The 24,712-nt window shown below is 27.9% G+C and overlaps 1 protein-coding gene across 17 annotated transcripts in view; it reads left to right on the top strand.

Moving 5' to 3' along the window:
- Positions 1-24,712, top strand: part of LOC117168005 (protein daughterless) — a 318,058-nt gene that overhangs the window by 242,359 nt on the left and 50,987 nt on the right. For 15 of the 17 annotated variants that reach the window (XM_033353401.1, XM_033353319.1, XM_033353327.1 and 12 more), the window contains 2 exons: positions 16,010-16,094; positions 21,040-21,176. In XM_033353401.1, coding sequence (XP_033209292.1) covers positions 16,010-16,094; positions 21,040-21,176 — 222 coding nt within the window. Of the gene's footprint in view, positions 1-10,364; positions 10,592-10,625; positions 11,544-16,009; positions 16,095-21,039; positions 21,177-24,712 lie in introns of those variants that run through there. The other 2 variants (XM_033353440.1, XM_033353432.1) reach the window with 2 other exon arrangements.

Here is a 24,712-nt window from a genome sequence, read left to right on the forward strand (position 1 = left end):
GGCCGCAGGTTAGGGATACCTTACGTCCCTTTTTAGTCACATTTGAATTAAAACTTGTTTTATTCCTTTCATAAAAAATTGTATATTACAAATGTCACTAGATCATATTTTTGGTCTTTAAGTATGAAAGATCAGGGAAAATTGTAAGAATAGGCTGGGGATTTTGAACATGAAGTTTTTCGGTCAACCTCATTCAAAAAATCTAGTGTCTGGTGTGCAAAGGCAATTTGGTCCTTCGAGCTGGATCCGCGCGCAAATTCAAGCGAACATTATGATGTCTCGTGAGGACCGGAGAAAATATTGTGTGACACCTTTAGGCTTTCTCGGACGCCCTTAAAATTTACGATATGTGTTTCTAGAGACGACGTGTACTATTAATAACGTTTTTATGACATTTGACGACAATTTACTAGGTACACTTAGCGAGAGTCTGCTTTACGAGGTTTCCCGTCACGAGAGAGTTTATGAATGATAGTCTCTTTGGACTTAAAGGAGGAAGGACGGGTATTAGTAGCGTGAAATAGGAGACGTGAATGGTTAATTTAGTAAAAAAAAAAAAAAAAAACAGACAACAAAAAACATTAAGAAAAAATTAAGATAAGTTCAAAAGAGGTAAAGTGAAGGAGATGGGGGTGTGCTGATATCGGATCGAAAGAGACCGGCAAAACTGGTTTCATCGAGGCGCGCGCCTCCGCTCTTTCATTGGAAGCCAGTGGACGGTGTACTCTTGCAGCGATTAATCCGACTACTCCTGGACCACTTATTAAACCCATATGCCAGCAACTGATACTATCGGTTTCCAACCTTCCCGAGAGTAAATTCGATTTCCTTTAGGTTTTTAATTTATTTATTTTTTTGCATTTGATTCTATCATTCACCTGAAAAGGGTTGAACTATTATACTGATCTGAGGGGTTCAATTATTTTTAAAATTAGCTTAAATTCACCGTCTTTCATTCATTTAAAAGTAATCTTGAATGAACCTTGAATTCATCTTAATCTTGAAGTAATCTATAATTACTTTCAATTTGTCTTGAATTTATTAAAATTATCCCGACTTGGAAACGGGAATTTTCGAAAAACATAATTTTGATTTAGGAGAAGGGAATTTAAAAAAATCGCTGTTATTATTCAGAATTGGTGACAGTTTGAAAATTCCCGTTTCCAAATTTAAGAAAAAGGGAGTTACTATATTTCTGAATTAAAATAAAAAAATTTGAATTAAAATGTTGTATTGATTATATATAATTAAACGGGTATAATTCTAATTTCGAAGAGAGAATTTTGTAGGCGAAATATGCATTGTGATTTGGTAGAGGAAATTTTCAAATACAATTGTATCGTAATTGTAATTGTAATATATTTCTTAATTATATTAAAAAATGTAAATAAATATAAATCTTATTTGAAATAGGATATTAACATAAAGAATTATAATTTAGGCTTTAGGTCAGGTAATTTTTGTGAATAATAATTATTTGACTTGCAACACAGAGAATTTTGGGCATAGAACAGAAATTTTGGAAACTAATTTGAACTTTAATGTATCTTCAATTAATATTGAACTTTAATTTTTCTTAAGCTTGAATTCATCCTTAATTGGAATTCATCTTAGACTTGCACTTTTATTGAACTTAATTTTTTTTAACTTAAACTATGTAAATCTTCAATCATTAATTAACCATTTGTTTCTTTTTTTGGTTTCAGGTGAGTGAAAAAAATCAAGTTGGTTCTTGTTGGATTAATTCCATTCCACATTGACGAGTCTTGATAAGTATTTTATTCTAAATACAAATATAATTATAATTTTACATGCATGTCAGAAGATTTTAAATCTTTACCAGTTTGCTGATGGGGGCATAAGTAAAAATAACGTTAAAACAAGAACTTATACCCAAAAAGAAATTCTATTTATATTTTTGGGTTAAATGTATTTTTTTATTTAAAAGGCTAATATTATATTTTTTATTGTAATTCATCTTGTTTAGATAAAAATTGTATTATTTATTTGCTTGAAAATTTGATTTTTTTGTTGAAAATGCAACTATATTGTTAAAAAGTAATCTTTTTTTTTATCAAAAATTCAACTAAGTTGTTCTAACTATTTTATAAAAAAAAATATTTAATTAAGAATTCATATTTATAGTCGAAAATTTATCTTTTTGGCTTGAGAATTCAACAATTTGGTAGTAAATTAAACTATTTGGTTGACAATTAAACGTTTTAGTTGAAAAATCATATAATGATTATAATAACAATTTTTTTATCTGAAAATTTAACTATTCCATGTTTTGTTTGCTCTATATTTTGTATATTGTATAAGTTAAAAATTCAACTGTTTGGTAAAAAAAATCACTTATTTTGTTGAAATTTTTTTTTTTGGGTCGAAAATTAATTTTGATGCTTAAAATCCAAATCTTATGTTAAAAATTCTACTATTTGGTAGAAAATTCAACTATATTTGACAGAAAATACATATACATATTTTTGGTTAAAAAGGGCATTATTTTTGTATGTTCAAAATTCACCTTTCTTTCTTAAAAATTAACTTTTTTGATTTAACTCAACTGTTTTTGTAGAAAATCATATTTTTTGGTTAAAATATTAACTATTAAATTTTTCGTTGCGAATTCATGTTTTTTTTATTCTTTTATTTTTGTTAAAAATGAACTTTTTTGATAAAAATTCAAGTGCCTTTTTGTCTTAAAAATTTTAAAATTTGATTGAAAATGCCTCTTTGTATGCTGAGAATTCAACTATGTGGTTATAAATTCAACTATTTTGTTAAAAATCGATTACTTTTGGAAAATTTAACTATTTTGTTAGTTATCATTTTTGGTCGAAAATTCAACTATGTTCTTCAAACTTGATCCTTCAGGATTGAAAATTTATCTTTCTTGGTTGGTCCGAAAATTGTAATATTTGGTTAAACATTTAACTTTTTGTTTAAAAACTCGTCTCTTTTACTGGGAGGTTCTTCTATTTGGTTGTTAATGCAACTTTTTGGTTGAATTTTTTTTTCATTCATCTTCGAGGTATGAAACAAAAGGGCGCATATGAATCTAGAGAAACGGCAAAATTCTGTATTTTCATGACAAAGCGATATATTGAGACATCGGTGGCAATCCCTTATTGGTCAAGGGTGTCCGGAGAAATCGAACTAAATCAATGTAGGACATTTATATTGGTCCGGAAAATGCTGACTCGCTGCATGAACACTGAACGTATTAAGATTTCTGATCCTACCTCGCAGGAAGACCGAGGTTTTTTATTATTGCACTCGAATAAAAAGAAATGAAATACTGCATCGTCAAATCCCCCCTTTTCTGCCCATAAAACTCGCATTTCCGGATCTAAAATATCCGAAAATATAAGTTTTATAAGATATTATAAATTTCCGTTTTTCCTTTCCTTGATTAAATTGTGCGCATCTTAAAGAAAAAAAGAACTACAATGAAATACGAGGCGCTGATTGCCATCAAACTGTGTTGGTCCGTTTTGGGTGTCATAGCAATTCATTCAAATTAATCGGTCCAGAGGCCGACTCGTTATCGAGCGATTAGTCGTTTTCTTTATTTTCTCGTTGAGCGAGAAACCACTTATTTTTCATCTTATCAGGCTCTCGTTTCATAATCTAGGAAATATTCTGAGCTCTGACTTCCAATATTTATGCAATGATTAAATAGTTTATTCTCTTTGGAATTAAAGTAGGAATTGCAAAAAATCAAGGTTCGATGCGAACATCGACTAGGATTTTAATTCAATTTTGAATAAAATCATAAAAGAATTTTATTTGAATTCCATTTTTATTGAATTAAATAATAAGACCAATTTTAAGACAACAAGAAAACGAAACATGTGTATTTCATGGTAGCTTATATCTAAATTATCGAAAAAGATAAGCAATGACAATGTTTTTGATAATTCATGAAAATTGTCATGTATTTGAAAAATTCATTTTTAGCCAAATATTTCAACTTTATAACCAAATAGTTTAATTTGAGATAAAAAAGATGAATTCTAAATGATGAAATTAAGTTCTGAAATACGAATTTTAAATAAATAACAGCGTAATTCAAACAAAAGCGTCAAATCTTTAACAAAATAGCTAAATTTTTAAGTAAAAATATCCATTTTTAGTCATATATGCTACGGATAAATTTTCGGCAACAAAAATTAATTTTCAACTAAAAAATAAGAATTTTTAACAGAATAATAGATGAGTTTTCAACTATCGAGGTAAATCTGCACAAAAAAATAATTCATTTTTAACAAAGTAGTTGAATTTTTAACCGAAAAGGTTCATTTTTAACCCAATTGTTCAATTTTCTACCAAAAGACAAATTTTCGACAACAAAATTCAACAAAATAGTTAAATATTTACCAAAGAATTGAACTTTTGGCCAAATACATTTTTTTAAAATTTTAATTTTAAATAAAAGTATAAATCTTTAATCAAACAATAAATCAAATAAATTAATTTTAACCTGGACAAACAACAAAATTTCAGCAAAATATTTAAGTTTTCAAACAAAGTGATGAATTTTTAACAAAGTAGTTGATTTTTCAACCAAAAAGGATTGTTTTTAAATAAATTGTTGCATTTTTTACCAAAAAGACGAATTTGCAACTAAATACAGGAATTTTCAAGAAAATAGTTACAATTTCAACTAAAAAAATCAAATTTAAACCAAATATGGAACGTTTATACTTTTCGAAAAAGAATGAATTTTCGAGAAAAAAAAAACATTTTCAATAAGATATTACAATTGTCAAACATAGAGGTCAATTAAAAAAAAAAGATAAATCTTCAATTTCAAAAAAGGATTTTTGAACTGAAAATAAAATAAAATTTCAACCATACATGGAATAGGTACATTTTCATTTAAATAAATTAATTTTCAACCAAAAACGAAAAATTTTAGACAAAATATTTTTATTTTCGACTGAAAAGATGAATTTTGACAAATTTAGCTTAATATTGAACCAAATACTTAATTTTCAGCAAACAAAGACTAAATTTGAACGAAAAATGAAATAGTTGATGTTTAATAAAAAATTACTTTATTTAAAATAAAGAATTTCTTGAATTAAACCAAAAAGCAATTTTGAAAAAAAAATAGTTAAATTTTCTACCATGAAGATAAATTTTCTTATTAATGTCATGAATTTTCAACCATAATAATGGCTTTTTACGAACTCGGATATATTAATTTTCTGCCAAAATAGTTGAATTTTACACCCATAAAGAAAAGCACTCAAAAAACAGTTTAGTTTTCAACCGAGAAGATGATTTTTAAACTAAAATAATCTTCAATAAAAAATATGAATTTTTAACATAATTCAACTAAGTTGTTACATTTTAAAACAAAAATAAGTGTTTAATAAAAAACCAAACGAAAAAAGGACAATATTATTCATAGTTAATGATAATTTTGGTTTTAACTTCAGATTTAATATATAAATCAAATATAAAATCAAAACGTAGCATTTTCATTCCGACAAAAAACGCTAACATAATAAAACAAAAAATTCTTTAAGATTGTAAATCCTTCTTTAAACCTAATGCTTTTTGTTTAAAATGACCGATTTCCGGTGTGAAATGTCAACATGACTTAAAACTGTTAACAAATTGTGTATCTGCTTTGAAATCTAATTTTATTTCATTAAATATTTTTGTTTTAAATAATAAAGAAACGTGAATATAACCTAAAATTGTTCAAAAATTTCGAAAATTTAAAATCTGTTTTTTTTTGTTAAAAAAAATTTTTTTTGTAAAAAAATTAACAAACCATTAACACTTAAATAATTGTTGGAAGATTGTTCATCTTTAAAATGTAATAATTTTAAACTTAAAGTTACCCATTTCTGGTATAGACCGCTGGTATCACATAAAAAGTAGAGAAAATTGGGCTTACACTTTTTAGAATTTTTAAATCTTCGAGTTTTTTTTTAATGGGATTTTCGCGTTATTTTTGGTATTCGAGAGCAGTAACAATTATTCACGCGTAACGCGCACGTGAACGGAAGTGGCAGTGTACAGCAAGTAGAAGAGTCAAGGAAAAATAAAGACAGAAGAAATTAACGATGATCGTGTGGTTAATTGTCAAGGCGCTTTTGCCGATAGATCCAGGTGCTCTTATAAACCCTCAGCCAGGCAACGCATATTTTCTCCCCGAGAAACCGTGGGAATTCATAAGGGACCTTCTTCGATTAATCGTTTATCAAGGATTGAATCAATGTAACCAATTCAAAATTAATCGGATTTTGGTTCAAGATTAAGCGAATTACTGTCTTCTGGAAGCGAAATAAGGTTTAGGATCCATTTTTTCGGTAGATAGTAGATCTTGGAAGACTTGAGCATAATTAATTTTTTTTTTAATAATTCATTTTATATTTCTGAATTTGTGCAACTTGAACTTTAATTCATCTGAAATTAAGCTACAACTTGAATTAATCTGGAACTTAGCTTTAACTTGAATTTATCTAGAATTTATTATACTATACTTATTATTATTATATAATATATGTAATATATAATATATATTATTATAATAAATATTATTTTTTATGACAAAAGTCTAAAACTTACGAAAAATAATTATCTTGATAATAATTCTTGTAATAGAATTTTTCTTACCATCGCTTTTTACTATTTTTTTAAAATGATTCAATTTTAATAAATCATGGCTTACTGATCTTAATGACATTTTTTGATTGAACACAAATCTAAGTTCTAGATTTAAACATTTTTTAAAAACCACAAATGCTACTAGTGTTTAGATAGTTTGAAATTAATCGCGTTTAAAATGAAAGAGTTTTGATTTTGTAATAGACATTTTCCTTGCGCTTTAATTTAACCATTTCAGAATTTTTGGTTGTGCATGTGAACTTTTCAAATATAAACCATTTTTAACGGAAGATGTAAAAGATAGTAAAATAACCAGAGTTACAATTTAAAAAAATGATTAATTAATTAATTGTTTCGTAAATTATTTAACTCGTTTAAAACATTCATATAACTCTTGATATTTAGAAATTTTATGTGATGGATTTTTAAATAGTTAAGGTTTTCAATGTGAAAACCATAAAAGTCTGGGTTGAGCAGTTTAATAAATAATTTTAATTTAATTTATATTCATGGAATTTGAAATCTTTTGTGAATATTGCAATGGATTTTTACGCTTCTTGTTTAAATTTTCAAGGAATTTTGATGAGTTTCTAGAGTAGTGTAGCGAACAAGTTAAATTTTATTTCAAGGGATTTCTACGATTTTCAAAATTTTCAAGGGATATGAAGGACATAGAAAAATATCAAAGAATTAAAAAGATTTTAAGTTATTTCAAAAGATCTTTGAATGCTTTATGTTTTTTTATATCAGAAAATAAAAATATAGGGATGTGAATGCGCGTGAATTTTATTTAAACGATTTTTTAAAACTGAAATTTGATAAATAACTTTAATTTCATTTACATCTACGGAATTTCAAACGATTTCCCCGTTACGTTGACAGATTTTTACGATTTCAAGGGATTTTAATAAATTTCTTGAGAATATTTGGGAATAAATTAAACTTTATTTAAAGATATTTCAACGTGTATACCCAGTTTCAAGGAATATGAAGAAATTCATCAAATTAAAAAAAAAATGTAAAGATTTTAAGTTTGTTTGAAAGAGCCCAAAGAATTTCCATAGATTTCGTTTAAAAAAATGGTAGAAATCTTTAATTATTTTCATGGAATTTTATGATTTCAAGGGATTTTAACGAATTTCTAATGAATTAAATTTTATTTGGAGAGATTTCTACGGATTTCGACAATTTTAAGGGTTATGAAGGACATCGAAATGTATTAAAGATATTTTCTTTAAATACATGTTAGAACTCTTAATATTTGATCATTTGTTATGGGGTTTTAAATACTTCTTTTAATATTACAAAACAATCCTGGAACATGAGCTTGCGCGTGCATTTTAATTAAACAGATTTTTACGATTTCGCAAGACATTGTAATAAATTTCTACAGAGCTTTTAAGGAATAGATTACATTTTATTTTAAGAGATTTCGAAAGACTTCAAAAGTTACAAGGAATATGAAGGAATTCGACAAATTTCAAATTTCTTTAAAGATTTTATGTTTGTTTAAAAGAACCCAAAGAATTTACATAAATTTCTTTTAAAAAATTTGTAGAATCCTTAACATTTAAAAATTTATATTGTGCAATCTTAAATAGAATGTTGTTAATATCAGGAAATAAAAATCCAGGTACGTGAACACTCGTTTCGCGCATGTTCTGATTTTTGACGATCAACGTATATCCAATTAAAAAAATTAATTCTTTAATGGCAGAAATCATCCAAAAATTATTTAAAATTATTTAGAAACTATACGATTTCTTAAAAAAAGATTGTTTTTTTTCTAAATGTAAAAATAAATGTTCAATCTTTCCCCTATTTTGCCCTCTTTTTTTAAAATTAACTCAAAATTTTTCTTAGATTGAAAATCCTCTCCCAGAATTCGATGATTATTCCACGAAGAAGAAGCAGTATATTTTTTTTCATAGAAAACCGATAGATCACGCCCCGACACGATTACGCGGTTCATAGGTTAACAGCGTTACAAGATGCTTACCCCGTTAAAGTTTCCGTTCTCTATGCTTTATTACCCTGGTATTGTTCTCAAGACGGTACTTTTCCTTTTATTTGGAGGAGAATAAAAAAAGGAAAAATTGCACGTCGCTATTATTCTCTAATGAGTGTACCTGCGTCTAGATGACTGATAAACTCTATCAGCCTAATAACATGAGAGAGTCTAGTAGATAAATTCCATTGGTTAACGATAATATTTATTCACATCAGTAAGCGCCCCAGGCCAATATCGACAACTTTCTATCGCTCGGTTGCATCGCGCTGAGCTTTATCCGAAAATCATAAAAGAATTAATCTGATACAAAATATTCAAATGGACATTTCGTGATAGGTATAGATAAACAGGGAAATTTATAGGACCATTAAAATTCGACCTTGTTCGGAAATCGAGCGGTGAATTAAAATTTTTTTTTGATTAACATTGCATTATTGAATTGCATAGATGATTGCAAATTATGGAGAGTGATTGGATGTAATTGGAATAAAAATTTAACTCAAGATTATAAATAATTTAGTTTATTTGAAAAGATTGCAAAAAAAATTTTTTTTTAGGAAATTAAATTTTATAACAATTTCAAGAGATTTCAAAGGGTTTCAACCATTTAAATGGATTTTAATATTTTAATGGGTTTCAAAGAATTTTTCACAAGACTCGGGATTTCTTAGGGTTTCGAAGGTTTGAAGAGATTTTAAAATATATTTTTCAATTCATTTGGAATTCGCCCTGAGTTCTTATTAATTTATCCTAAATCCTTTTAAATTCTTCTATGTTCACTCAATTCTACACAATTAAATTAATTTTTTCATATTTTGCAATTGTGTTTAATTCACTTGATTGATTTTTAAATTCAGCTTGCTTCTTCAATAAATTTTATCCCATTCTTCATATTTCCCTCAAATTTCTCTGAGTTTACTCAAATTTTATTGTACTCAATGGAATATCTCGATTAAAATTTTTTTTCAATTCATTTGAATTCAACTTTTATTGTTTTGTAGTGCTTACTCACTTTTTGTATTAGAAATGGTAGCGTTTCAAAGATTTAAAAATATTTGAATTTTTGTTGCAACTTACTCTGAATTCCTTTAAAGTCTTTGGAATTATCTTCAGTTTTTAAATTTACTTAAATCCTTATAAATTCATTCAATTCTTCTTAATTCAGTAATTTTTTTTTTATTTTTTAAAGTTTTTATTTGATTGATCCTGAAATTTATTAACCTCATCTTGAATACATCCAGTTTCACGGAAATCAATGTTTTTTGTTGATTTTTAAAACATTTTTTGAATTGATTTTAATTCTTTTGAATGTAACTTGAATTGCTCTAAAATCTTCTGAATTTGTTACCCTTTGAGCTCGAAAAAAGTATCCTATGAACGTGACAAAAAGTACCCTTCTATTTTTTGTCCCATAGGATTTGAGTAGACAACATGAAAATTCAAGATGAGTCCGATTTCAGTTTAAAATGACATCACGATGACATAAAACTGCATCTTATGTATAAAAGAGCATAAAATCCTCCTAACGTAATATTCGCTACCATTCGCTTTCAGAAAGACTCGTCTCTTAATCCCCCCCCCCTTTTTTTTATATTTTATCTTGAAATATTTTATTGACTTATTCAAAGCATATTTTTCCTCGTCATATTGATTATTTAAAGACGTCATGCAGCGAAAAGGCGAATCGTTTTTGTTTAGATTGTGTAGTTGGCGATCGGGCGCGTTGTCGGACAAACGATAATCGCCCCCATACGTCCCCACATATTTCCTCAGTCAGTAGATCTGGATCCCGAAGAGACGAATACAAGAGAGTCTCGACTCGACAGCGTGCACGAGACCTGCCGCGTCTTTTCTTCTCTAATTTGGGTAGGGGGGCACGGAGCGCTTCGATTGGCCGATCCGTTTCTCCCCTTCCTCTCTCATTCCGTCATACAAGTTATGCAGCTTGAGGTAAGTCAGTCGTGCGTAGTCTTCCGTTTTTAGAGGATAGTTGGCTGCTCTCTCCAAAAAAAATTTCTCTGAGAAAGAACTTCTTTCCTAAAACAAGATTGACAATCTGATTTCGGATGGTTAATTCCATTAAATAAAATCTTTATCTTCATCAGGTGAAACTTTCAGTTCAGTGTCAGTTTGTGATAAATCCAATGTTTTTTAAAAATGTGGTGCATTCGAATTGAGTTTTTATTCAGTGCTTGAAGAATTAGACAACAATAAATATTAGCGCCATCCGTACCATCGCGGAGAACCACTCGCAGTAATCTTACCGATTAATATCAACTTTTCGAGATTTCATCTCTCGATTTAAAGTCGAAGTGGAGGAAATTTAAAATTTGTAAGGCTAGATTTCAAATTTAATACAAGGAACTTTGCCGTGGAGAGATGGAGAGCTGGTGTATATATTCGAATACTAAATTCTTGAAAGTTGTGCAAAGTTGGACGATTCTTTCATGGCCCTTGTAAGGCGTTACATTTTGGCCCCTCTCGTCATCCCCATCATCATAGTCGCGTTAGGCGAGTGTGAGGGAAGTTTACTTTTCGAGTCCTCCCGGCGAGGCCAGTTGGAAACTTTGGAATCGAGAGAAAGGGGAAGCCTGTGGAATATTTTATCATACATCATCCAAGCGAAAATACCGTTTCCCGTAGGTCTGAATTTCAACTCTGTAGTTGAAAGCAGAGAGGAAATTGAATCCTGGATGACCAGTTGAGTAGCGGGCCTTTTAGTGCTTTTCGGATTCACTGCCTGTTTTTTTTAGTATTGTAGTATTTTCCTATGTCGACGCCACTGAGTGCGTGCATCTTCCTCATCCGACGGTAGCTGGATCAGCACACTGTTGCCACATCTCTCACTTCACAGACACGCATCATGTTCGTCTGCTCCACGGACTACACCAATTACAAAATGGTACATTTATACTCTCTCCTCCTCCATTCTTCAATGATTTATTATTTTATTTTAAAAAAGTAGTTTAAGGATATACCGCAATCTTTGCTGTAGAAAAACCTAACTGGCTTTTCATTACTTGAAATTGTTTTATATCTTCAATTTGAAGATTGAATCTACGAATTATGTAATAAATTATTTGAAATATTATACTTGTTTTTTTTGATGGCGCTTTGCGTTGGAAATTACTATTAAAAAGTTGAATTTTGATATAAAATTTCAAGGAAGACTAAAGATTTCAGAAAATTTTAGGTTGCGAAATTTTTTTATATTGAGAATGAGGACTGGACATTCAAATTATTAAGATTATCGATTTTAAACAGTTTTGGGTTGCGATGATATTTTACACTGGATGGTTGTATTTTAGATAAAAAAATGGTTAGATTATGAAGATTATAGTTTGTTCAAGAAATTGCGTTTTCCAGTTTTGTTAATGGATGTTGACAATTTTAGGTTATGTTATAATGTTTTAGAATAAAATTAATATTTATCGATAAAATTAATTATAATTTTAGAATGATTTAGGATCTATTATTAACAATTCTTGATTTTGAAAATTCATGATTTTTAAACAATGCCAGGTAACGTTATCGCGTTTTATACAATAAAATTGGTATTTAAAACATAAATCATGATCATTTTAACAAGATTTAGAATCATTTTAACAAATATTTTAGATTACTTTAGCAATTTTAGCCGGAACAGAATATTTTTAACTATGATAAATGAAATGCCAATAAATATTCACAAATTTAAACAAATTTAGGTTATGTTGGCGTTATACGCATGAGCTTGATATTTTAAAACAATAATCGTTAAAATTTGAACAAGATTTGCAATCTTCTGACAATTTTTTATTGTTTTAGTATTTTTCGTCGGAAATTGGTATTTCTACTTCAAAAAAAATGATTTAAAGAAGATTATTAATTTAGAATCATTTTAGATTATGTTAAAGTTTCACGCTAAAATATGGCATTATAAAAACAAACATCATTATAATTTCAACAGTATTTAGAATCTTCTTGACGATTTTGTATTTAGTTAGTGTTTTTCGCCGGTAATTGCTAGTATTGATATAAAGATGATTTTGACATTTGAACGATTTTAGGTTATGTTCGCGTTTGCGCATAATATTGTTATTTACAAGAATAATTATTAAAATTTGAACAAGATTTAGAATTTATTAAACATTTTTTAAAATTGTTTTTAGTCGGAAATTGGTATTTTTACTGACAAAAAAGGAGTTTAAAAATGTAATTGTTTAAAATAATTTTGGGGCTATTTTAGCGTTTACGCAAAAAATTGGTATTTTAAAACCAAAAACATTAGATTTTGAAGGTTTATAATATTTTTAACAATTTTACTCTTTAAAGAAAATTTATAATCTTTTAACCTGTACGATTTTAAAATATTTTAATTGGAAAACAAATTATTTTGAATCTTTGATTCTCAACTTCTTCAATTTCGAAAGTTTTCACTGTAAAATAGTTACAATTTAAAAGAATCTAGTCAGAAATTGTGGAAAATTCGTTATTATAAAATAGTTTTGTTGTTTTTATTAATAATCATTCAATTTATATTGTTTAAAAATTGAAATTGGTCTGGAATTTAATATTCGTATTAAATAATTCATTATGAAATGTTACTAATCTGAAATTATCTAATTTCGAAAGTTTCGATTCAATCAATTTGAAAAATACTATTGTTGATATTTTAATTTAAAAAAAATGGATTAAAAAGTTATAACAGATTGTTGCTTATTATAACAATATTTGGACAGAAAACAGATTTTTTTGTACGTTCACAGTCTAAAAGTTGAAATTATTTAAACTTGGCTTCAATTAAGAATTGCCTAATTGCATTCGCAGCACTCCACGTGCAATTTATATTAAATCACAATGTTCATTTCTTATATAATTTCAGAACAGTAAAAAATTAATTCTCTCTAATGTCCAGTCTTGCTCGAAAATGATTTGCAGTTTAGCGTTAGTACCCAGGGCAACTGGGAATCGCTTAGGACGTTAAATATATAACGACGTCATTAAATTAAAATGGAACAATTATCCCGCTGGAATTTAACGACTCGATATTGTCATCTTTGATGTCATTTTCGAGAAGCCATTAAAACCAGACATTTTGTTGCCGAACTATCCGATCGAGGGTTTTCACGAGTATTTTTTATTATCTTTTACCCATGCAACATTTGTTTCTATTTTATTTTGTCCTTGATTTTTTCCAAAGTTATTTTCAGATATAGTAATGCTGCATCATCACACTTTCATATTTGCAAATAATTTTAATATCCACGATTACTTCCAGAGATTGAGCAGATCGACAATTTATCTTTTCTTATTTCGAGACATACTTTTTTTCTCCCTCTCTAAATTTGTGTTTCTTTTCTTTTTTATCACAAAATACCTTCTAATGCTTTTTTGTATACGTTTTTATCGACTGTGTGTTTTACTTTGTTTGAAAAGAGCCTTGAAAGCGTAGTCGACAAACAGGCCGTTTGATACAAAGCGTTCGATCACTCGTCAAATATTTACTTGAAATGGATATCGGGCGTTTTTGTTCGCTTTAATTGGATCAAACGTGTCGAGAAAAAAAATACTATCGTTACTTGGGGTCGCGGCACTCCTGACTTACGCAATTCAAATTAAAAATTCCTCGTTACCTCGAGTCGTACATTTCCCCGAAATTATCACCAAAATCCCCTCCAACTCTTTTTCAAGAGTTACTTCTTCAATCTAGATTTTTGTCGCCTTGAGATACGAGTGCTCTAATTACTCTGAGAGGGAAATCAAGAGCGGAAAAATGTAGGGACGTTGGTGATCAATCCGACACGTGCCGCAAACACGTGCGAAAGAAAACAACCCTGCGGGGTGGAATCTCTTCTCATTGAAACATTACGCACCCTTGCACAAGTCAAACATCGTTTCGATACCACAATAAATACGTAAACGTTATTTAAAGAGTTTTTTTTTAAATTAGTGTGTCTAGAGTTCTGGAAATTCTTAAAAACCTGGAAAAATCCTGGAATTTTTATTCTCTTAAAGAGACAATAGAAAAAATCTGCTCTGTTCAAAAATTAAAAAAAAAAAAAATAACCAGTTAAACCGTTTTTTTTTTGTACTTTTCATTTTATAATCGGAAATGTTTCAAAGTTTCTCATTTATTGCCGTGTTTTTCAACTTTCACAACAATTTAATTTATAATTTTTAAAGTTTTTAAATTTTTTTCTTAATATTTGGTTTGAAAATTAATTTTTTTAATTGAAGGTTTAACTATTCCGTTCTTGCTTAACATCTGATCGTTTTTAATTAAAAATTTGTATTTTTGGCTGAAAAATTCAACTGTTTTGATAAACCTTTTTCTTTTTGTGTTACATGTTTAACAATTTTTTTTTTGTATTCAAAATGCAACTTTTCTATTTTTGGTTGACATTTTTTTTTCAAGTGAAAATTCAACTAATTGGGTAAACCTTAAAAATCTCGGTTAAAAACGTTTTTCTCTAGTTACTCGGGGAGGAAATTCAAGAGATTAATTCACAGGACTTCACCTTGATTTTATTCACGCTTTGGCACAAGAACTAAGATCTCGGAATCCTTGCTTTTAGACCAATGACCGTTGCTTTAAAAGCACGGGTTCCGAGATCTTAGTTCTTGCGCCAAAGCGCGAATAAAATCCAGGTGCAATTCTGTGAATTAATCTTTTGAAATTTCTGTCCGTGTAAAAATTTAATTATTTTCTTGAAAATTCTTTTTTATTTATTAAACATTTATTTTGCCTTAGAAATGTAACATTTCCATTTTTTGTTGAAAAATTATCTTTTTCATTAAAAATTCGTTCTTATTAGTAGAAAAGTAATCTTTTTGGTTGAAATTTCCTCTTTTTTGATTAAAACTGCAACTTTTTTTAATATAAACATTTTGAGTGCAAAATTTTATGTTTTTGTTAAAAAAGCATCTTTACAAACAATCCATCTTTTGGTTTAAAAGTTCAAAAACTTGGATGAAATTTCTTTCTTGATTGACAAATCTTTATTTGTTGAAAAATAGTCGATTTAGTTAGAAAACTTAATTTCTGGGTTAAAGGTTTAACTACGTTGTTAAATATGCTTCTTTTTTGTGGTTAAAGATTCTCACTTTATTTGAAAACTTATCCTTTTGGTTGAAAATGAAATTATTTCGTTGAAAATACATATTTTTGGGTAGAGAAATAACATTTGCGGTTAAAAGTTCCAACTGTTTTGTATAAAATCCGTATTCTGGATTGCAAATTTGTCTGATTTTATTAAAAGTTGACCCACTTTATTAAACAATTTATATTGTGGATTGCAGATTCATGTATTTTTTTATCCTTGAAAGTCTGGAAAAAGGCTAGGAGTTTGGTGAAATTTAACCGTGTAAACTTGCTTTTTTTCGCAGTATGGCTCTGATGAATTTGGACAAGATTCTCCGAGATACACCTCACCAAAGGCTGCGGCACTCTACGCAGAATCCTATTATATCGGTATGTATTTTATTTTTTTCCTAAAGTTCTTGAAAATTCTTACATTGAATTTAATCAGTGGTAAAAAAAATTATCTTTTTTGTTGTTGTTGGCAAGGAACAGAAAGATTTGGAAAGTTATTTAGGAACTTATGGTTACCACAAAGATAAGGCGCATACATATTTTCCAAATTTTACTTTCTCTAAATAATTTTTTCCGAATCACCATTTGACCTATTTTTCCAAGTTACTATTTGCTCTCATTTTTTTTCTTCCAAATAGCTGCCTAACGTATAAACGTTAGTTGGAAGAAGACAAATCATATGTCAAATTTTGTTGAAAAATGTTTGGCAGAAAATTCGTTTTTTAAAAGGAAAATTCTATTGCACTTTTCCTCAAAAGTTGCGGTCTTTTCAAGTTTAAAAAATCAACTATTTGGTTGAAAATTCAACTGTTTTGTTGAGTATCGTTTTGGGTTGAAATTTACTTTTTTTTTTTTTAGTGAGAATTCAAATATTTTATTTTTGGTTGAAAATTTATCAGTTTTTATAGAAAAACTCATGTATATTGATAAAAATTCTTTTTTTTTGTAGAAAATTTATCTTTTTTTGATAGAAAATCAATTCTAGTTAAAAATTCGTCTGTATTGGTACAACTGTTTATTTCACACTTCAACCTTTTTTGGTTGAAATATCAATTTTGGATGACATTTTTTTCCTTATTGGCTGTAAAATATTTTTTGGTTAGAATTCTTAATTGGTTCAATTCAACTGTTTTGAATTTTACACAAAAAAACATTTTTGTTAGAATATCAACTATGATATTCTTATTTAGGGCAAATGATGATTCGAAAAAATAAAAATTGGGCCAAATGGTAATTGCTTAATATGAAAATATTATGATAAATACAAGTCATGAAAATGGTAATTCTCTAAAATAAAACTTAGCTGAACAGTGATAAGAAAAAAGTAAAAATTATGTCCAATAGCAAACTACAAAAAATTAAGTCAATCGGTTATTTGGTTAAAATAATTTAAGGGCAGATTATTATTAAATCAAATTAATTTCGGAAAAATAAATATTCGAGAAAGTCGAGGGGAATGTAGAATTTGTGGAATATTCGTGGGCTTCCACAGAGCCTGGAAAACCCGAAATAGGAATACAATTTTTGTTAATTCTTGGAAGTGTGGACAACGCGTACATTTTTTAAATGGACTTGTTCATTATGCTTGGCTGCCAAGGAAAATGATGTCAAATTAAAAATTATGCCCGCCAAACTAATTTGGATCATGCTCATTTTTTATTTTTTCATATTAGTGTTGTAAGTTAAAAAAAGAATTTTCCATTTTTTAATTTAAAATTAAAGCAAAATGAGTAATTTTGAGTGAAGCATTCAAAATAAGCTTTAACATTGAAAAAAATAGGTGAAATTTTTCACAATTGAGAAAAATCACAACAAAGATTCAATTCGTATTTAAATTATTTAACTAAAAGAGAATAATTTTTAATTGTGAAAAAAGTCCAATATCTTACCATTTTATTTCAGATGAAAAAAAAGATATAAGCGCCTTTTTAGAACGTTATATTATTGGTTAAGGATTCGTACTCATTTTTATAATAAATTATTTTTTTCTCTGAATAAGAAATTTTAAGATCATACATTTTAGCACCCGAACAAGATTTATGTTAATTTTGTAAGGACTTTTCCTTATGAGTGAGCGACTTTACCCCGCATTTCTGGGTAAATTTCGCTTACACTTCAATGGATTATAAATAGTTGTTTATGAATTAAATATGCCTTTTTTGCAATTAAAAAAATTGTAGTTTTAAAAAGCGTTTCGCGATTATTGTAATTTCTGGTTTAATTAGATTCGTTTTATATAATAATTTGACTTTAGTAACACCTTTTTCTTCTTTTAAAAATGCTCGATTTTTATGTAGAGTTTTGGAATTGATAAAAAGTTTGTCTGGAAAAGGCCAGAAAATTGAAATTTCCGTATCAACCCGGGAATGTAAAAGATGGTTAAATCCTCCCAAAGTGAAAGAGGAGTCGAAAATTGAATAGTGAGATGCTAACATTATCATGAATATGCGCCCGGAGGTCCTTTTCGTCGGATTCGTATTTCCGGAAAAGTGCTTTTTTTTCTCCTGCCTTCCCCGGGCGTAGATGGATGAGATCGAAGCGAAGGGTCAGGGAATAGAATAGAGGGATGAAAGAGTTTAGGAAATTGGAGAAAGTTCTGCCGTCCGTGAAACTGCTCTGACAAAGGGATTCGTAGCTAGATTAAATGCGCAGGACTAAGTTAAGGAAACCTTACCACGATCAATATTGGCGATTCCCAATAATCGATCCTCGCCCCCCTTTCACAACAAAAAGAAACATTATCAACGATATCAACAAAAACGTAGACAGTTTTATTGATAGTAAAAGCAATATTTGATTATTGTTTTATGATGATTTAAGAGTCATATTTTCCGTAAGTTCATAAATCGGTGATTTATATGGATCGATACTTGACGAAGGAAGCTGCATGGTGTGTGGTAAGAAAAACTTTTTTTATCAGACATCGAGTCACCAGTTGTTAGAAGTGTCGCTTTAGTTTGGCTTAGTTTTCCGGCTACACAGTAGTAACGCCACGAAATTATATCGAGCAAAGTAGTATCAGAAATACGCCCGCGAACCTTATTGCCGTTATTTTCAACTAGAGTTATGGTTCAGGCGTTTTTTTTTTTTTTTGCTAAGACCATTAACGTAGTATCCGGTGTTCTGGTTTGTTATCTGTAAAGACCCCCTCCCTCATGTTTTTTTTTTTCAAGAAAAATGTGGTGGTTCTCTGACTAAACCGATTTGTTTTCTATCGCAGTCATCACAGAGTGTCATCTATTTTCAATTTTCTCACCATGTGTTGAGTTGCATTTTCAAACATAATTTTCAATTTGAAAATATGAATATTTTACAATTTAGTTTAATTTTGAAGCAAGGAAGACGAATTTTCAACTAAAAATATGGCTTTTCTAACAAATGAGGATTTTTACACCAAAAGGATGGATTTTCTACCCAAAAATACAAGTGCTCAATAAATCAGTTGAAATTTTGATAAAAAAAGCTTACTTTCTAAGCCAATAGTTGAATTTTCAACCAAATGGTAGAATTTCTTACCAAGAGATGAATTTTTAGTCAAAAGGTTATTTTTTTTTTAGCAAATATTTGAATTTGCCATCCAAAAAGACGATACTTTTTTGTTTTGTTTTTGATCAAAAGAACTAACTTCTACGCAAAAAAGATCAATTTTGAACCAAATAATAGATTTTTGGAACCAAGAGATTAATTTTAAACAAAAAAATGTGACTTTACGAAACTAGTGGAATTTTCAATCGAATAATTAAACTTTCAACGAATTTGTGGAGTTTTAAACTAAACACCAAAAATATAATATTACACTTCAATACAAATTATTAACTCTAAGATAAAAGGTGAATTTGTAACAACTAAAAAAAAAAATTCCACGAAAAGATAAATTTCTAACCAAAAAATATTAATTTTCTACAAATGTATAAATTTTCGATCAAAAACGATGAATTTTTCAAAACAATCGTTGAATTTTCAAAAAAAGTATGTTATTTAATTCAGAGAGATAATTTCTTAAACAAAAATACAATAATAGACTTTTTAATTAAAAACAATTAATTGTCAACCAAACAATATAAATATTCGACCAAAAACGATTACTTTTTAACAAAAGACTTCAATTTTCCACAAAATAATTAAATCTTTAACTAAATAGTAGAATTCGTAACTAAAAACTAGAATTTTGAACAAAAAAAAAGATTTATTAAAAATTCCACTACTTGGTTGAAAGTTGAACGAATTTTTCTCGTTACAGATTCATAATTTTAGTTCCAAGTTCGTTTTTTGGTTAAAAAATAAAATAAGATATTCTTGAAAATTCAACAAACTGGTTTTTGTTTTTAATTAAAATTTTTTGTAGAAATATCAACTATAACATGTTTTGATAAACATTTATATTTTTGGTTGAAAATTCAAAAATTTGGTTAACATTATTTTTCATTCTTGACTTCTTAGTTGAAGATTTATCTATTTTGGTTGAGGATTAGACTATTTTATTGAAAATTACAAAATTTGGTATAAAATTCAACTATTTGGTAAAAAATTGAACTTTTTTGTAGAAAATTCGTTTTTATTGCTGCTTTTTTAATTGAAAATTAATTTTTCTTGATATAAATTCATCTACTTAATTTTTTGGTTAAAAATTGAACTTTTATGGTTTAAAAATGCAGACAATTTATCTTTTTTTCTTGAAAATTTAACCATTTGGTAGCGGATTTAACTAAGAGGTAAAAAATTGAATGTACTTTTACAAAAAATAGTTTTTTTTTCAATTGACAATCAGTTCTCAGTGGAAATGTAAATACTTCATTTTTCAGGGTAGCCGTTTTAATCGAAGAAAAAAATTTCCGGTCATCTCTCGGTTTACAACAAATTACAACGTGTTTGTTTGTCTTATTTAACTTTTTTTTTATCACCTATTTGTCACATATTTTATAAAAAAATGTCACCTATCCACCTTTTTTGACGACAATAGGTACTGTGATTACTGCTATCAACTTGTATCCTCGCGTGAGCGCTAATTGGAGAGATTATCGGTGACATTTGAAAGACGAGCGCGCGCGCGCCTTTTTGACTCTTATTAGTTTGTCGATTCATTGAAGCGTTGAGCACGTGCAGCGCGTTCCACGGTCAGTTAGCGACACGTGCTTTCCGCCGTTGGTTTCTTTCTCGTTTCCCTCGGCCGCGATGATTGGAGATTTCGAAAGTAGAATAATAGGATTTATCAATCCAGACGATTGATGCGGCCAGATGCAGCTGCACCTTTTTGCGGGATTTACAAATACATAGAGAGAGAGAGAGAGATTTCGCAAACTTATATGAACGTGTTTCTTTTCAGATGGAAATGCCGCGGGAACGGGTCCTGGTGACCCCTGGACGGGAGGAGGGGGTGGTGTTCAACCACCCTACAGCGGTTATGCCCCACCCCACCTGGCCCAACCGGCCTATCCCATGCACCTACCCCATGATCCCATGGTAAGTAGATTATCAATTTTTGTTAGTTAGTGATTATTTAATAGTTTTTCTTCTGTCTCGTGCAATTTTTAAATTGAAATATCAAAATTAAGAGGATCTGCAGTACCCTATTTTCCAAATTTGGTCACTATGCTTAATACCTTACTTGCAGCCGATACTGGAATTTAAACAAATTTTAAATACGATAGAATCAGGGAATTTCTGTGCGAAATATAATTCAGGGTATTTTGAAAGATTCCGAGAAATTTCTAATAGATTTTATTAATCTGAAGGGATTTTTACGATTTTAGGATGTTTTTAAAAAATCCGAGTTTTTAAGAGTTTCAAGGAATTTCAAAGGATCGTAAAGATTTTAAGGATTTTTTAAAACCTTTTTTATTACATATTTTGAACGGACTTCCAAGTACTTGAAATATTTTAGGATACACATATTTATCTCCTTAGGATCAATTGATAAAATGGTCAAAGGCTTTTAAATATTTAAAGATATTTTTTCAAATACCTTGGAATTTTCAAAATTTTAAAGTTATTCTAAAGATTTTAAAGGATGTGATAGCTTACAAATAATTATTGATTGATTTCAGTAATTTAATGGGATTTTCAAATTACTAGAAATATTTTATGTTTTTTTTTTTAAAGATTCCCAGGCGTTCTCAAGAGCTTTAAACAATTTCAAGGTCTTTCTAAAAGTTTTAGTAATTTTACGGATTTCAAAAACAAAATTGCATGCGGTTTTAAAGAATATCCTAGAATTTCGGAAAATATGGATGGGTTTTACAGGACCTATAAGGTTTATATAATATTTTTTATGGATTTCAAAGATTTTATTCACAAGAAGTGAGGTATTTAAAGAGATTTTCAAATATTTTTTGTAATTTATTTTTTAATTGTTTTGAATTCACTGTATTGTTTTTTAAATTCAATTTGACTTTTTATGAATTTCATCGAATTCTTCTCATTGTCCTTAAATTCCTCTAAATTTACTCACAAATTGTATTGTGATCAATGGAATATTTTCGATTATACATATAGTAATTTATTTGAATTGTTCTGTAGTCATTAGCCTGTTTTTTTGTTAGAAATTAGTAAGGTTTATTTTGATTTTTGTAATTTACTTCACTTCTTTTAAATTCGCTCAATTCTATTGAATTTAATGGATTTTTTTCAACAATTAAAAGTTTTTATTTAATTGATCCTAAATTCGTTTAAATACATCAATATTATGGTTTTTCGCCCAGCGAAATGTAAATAATACGATGTTAATGTTTTAAAAAATTACAAACTTAAAAATAATATTATGGAAAAATAATAGCAAAAAATTAAATTAAAAAAAAATTGTTTTGAATTCCCTGGAATTTTTCTAAGCTTATTTCAAAGTCACTGAATTCAATGGAGTTGTTTTAATTTTTTAATTATTTTCAATTAATTTGAATATTATTTTATTTCACCTTGAATTTTTATTAATTTCACGGAATTCTTCTCGTTTCCCTTAAATCCCTCTGAAATTAATTCAAATTTTCTGAAAATCAAAGTTTCTTGATTTAAATTTTTTTTTTCAAATCCATTTAATTTCTTTTGTGTTTAACCTGAATTGTTTTGAAGTCTTTTGAATTTATCCTGAATTTGTGACCCTTTGAGCGTGAAATAGTACCATTTTTCTGTCTCTTTTTCTGCCTCATGCAATTTTTCAAATAAAATTCGTAGTATCTATTATCTCAAATAGTAGAAAGCCGAGGACAATATTGTTGATTATTGATAGAAATTGATATCTTAACTTTTGAATTAATATGTATATATATACATTATTTTTTTGGGTAAATTATGGAAATTGAAATTGTTGCATTTCTAAAATGAAAATGCCAATTTCCGGCGTAAAATATCAACATTACCAAACTATTAAAATATTGTAAATATTATTAAAATTATAATGATTTTTGTGTTAAGTAAACAATTTTCTCTGAAAAACGTTACTATAACTAGAAACCGTTCAAAAATTGAAAATCTCGTCCAAACAATTATGATTTGCTATTTTAATTTCTATTTAATTTTAATTAAATAAAAATAACTATTTAATTTTTCATGTTTTTTATAGACTGAGTCTGAGTTCAGAGTAACGACGGATTCAAGATTTGCATTTTCAAACATTAAATTATAAACAATTGAAAATTGTTGTAAATTCAAGTTTCTTCCGAAATAATCCAAAAAATATTTGAAGCTTGTACATGTTATTATTTTAAACAAGAATCATTGGATTTAAATCTATTGATTTTGGTTTTATAAATACAAATTTCAGGAGAAACACACCAAAATAATTGAAAGTTTAAAAAAAATTAATATATTTTTCAATTTATATATTAAAAAAAAATTATCAACGAAAAAAAACGAACATAAAGTAACAATCAGGTCTAAATTGTAAATCTTTGAAATTTGATATTTTTTGTTTTAAAACTGATTTTAGTTGAAGACCTTAAATATAACCTTAGATTGATCAAAAATTGTCAAACTTCTTTAAAATATAGGTTGAAATAATAAATTATAAAGAATTAATCAAAAGTAAAAATTTTTAGTCATTAAATGTACAAATTTTTTATGGAAAAACACTAAAATAATACAAAATTGTTAAAAGTTTCTAAATCGTGTACAAATTATAATAATTTTTATTTTAAATTACGAATTTTTGATGATTACGAAATTGATCAAACTTGTAAATTCTATATTATTAAAAAAAAATTATTGGATTTATATCTACTTACTTTTTTTTTAAGTACCAATTTCGAATAATTTAAATAAAAAATAACATAGAATAAATTTTTTGAAAAACGTAACCCAAAATTGTTATATAAAAATTAAAAATTAAAATTTACGATTCTAATTATTATTGTTTAAAAATACCAATTTTCCATGTAAAATTTCAATGTAACCAAAAATTGTTAATAAATTATAAACTTCAAAAATCAAATGGTTTTTGTCTAAAAATGACAGTTTTCGATTAGAAATACGGATAAAACCGAAAAATGTAAATAGTGGAAAAAGTCTTAATCTATGAAATCTATTAATTTATTATTAAAAATAACTATTTCTGTTGTAAAACGCTATGATAAAATTAATTTTTTTTTAATCAAATGAAAATGAATTATTTGCAGATTTAGTTTTCAAAATTTCAAATTTTTGATATAAAACGTAAAGCTTTGATCTAATTTTTATAAATAAAATTTTCGTTGCCAAGTATAAGTTTAATATATTTAAATAATTTCATGCTACTATTTCGCATACTATTTTTCAAAATCTATGCCACTAACAACATTATGTTTTATCTCTTGAAGTGCGTGTGAGACTTGCAGTGTCATATATATATATATACACCAGAGGCCAAGTAGGTTATGGCTATGGTTTGAAAATTGTTTTTCATTATTATGAAACACGTCTTTTTTTTTTGTCAACTCTGCACTCGAAAAGCCTAATGAAAACTGAAAAGAGGCCTCACGGCGGTCTAAATTTGTGTTAATTTTTACAGAACACGTCTCTTTTTTTTTTGT

The sequence above is a fragment of the Belonocnema kinseyi genome, chromosome 1, assembly GCF_010883055.1.
Source record: "Belonocnema kinseyi isolate 2016_QV_RU_SX_M_011 chromosome 1, B_treatae_v1, whole genome shotgun sequence".
Lineage (NCBI taxonomy): Eukaryota > Metazoa > Arthropoda > Insecta > Hymenoptera > Cynipidae > Belonocnema > Belonocnema kinseyi.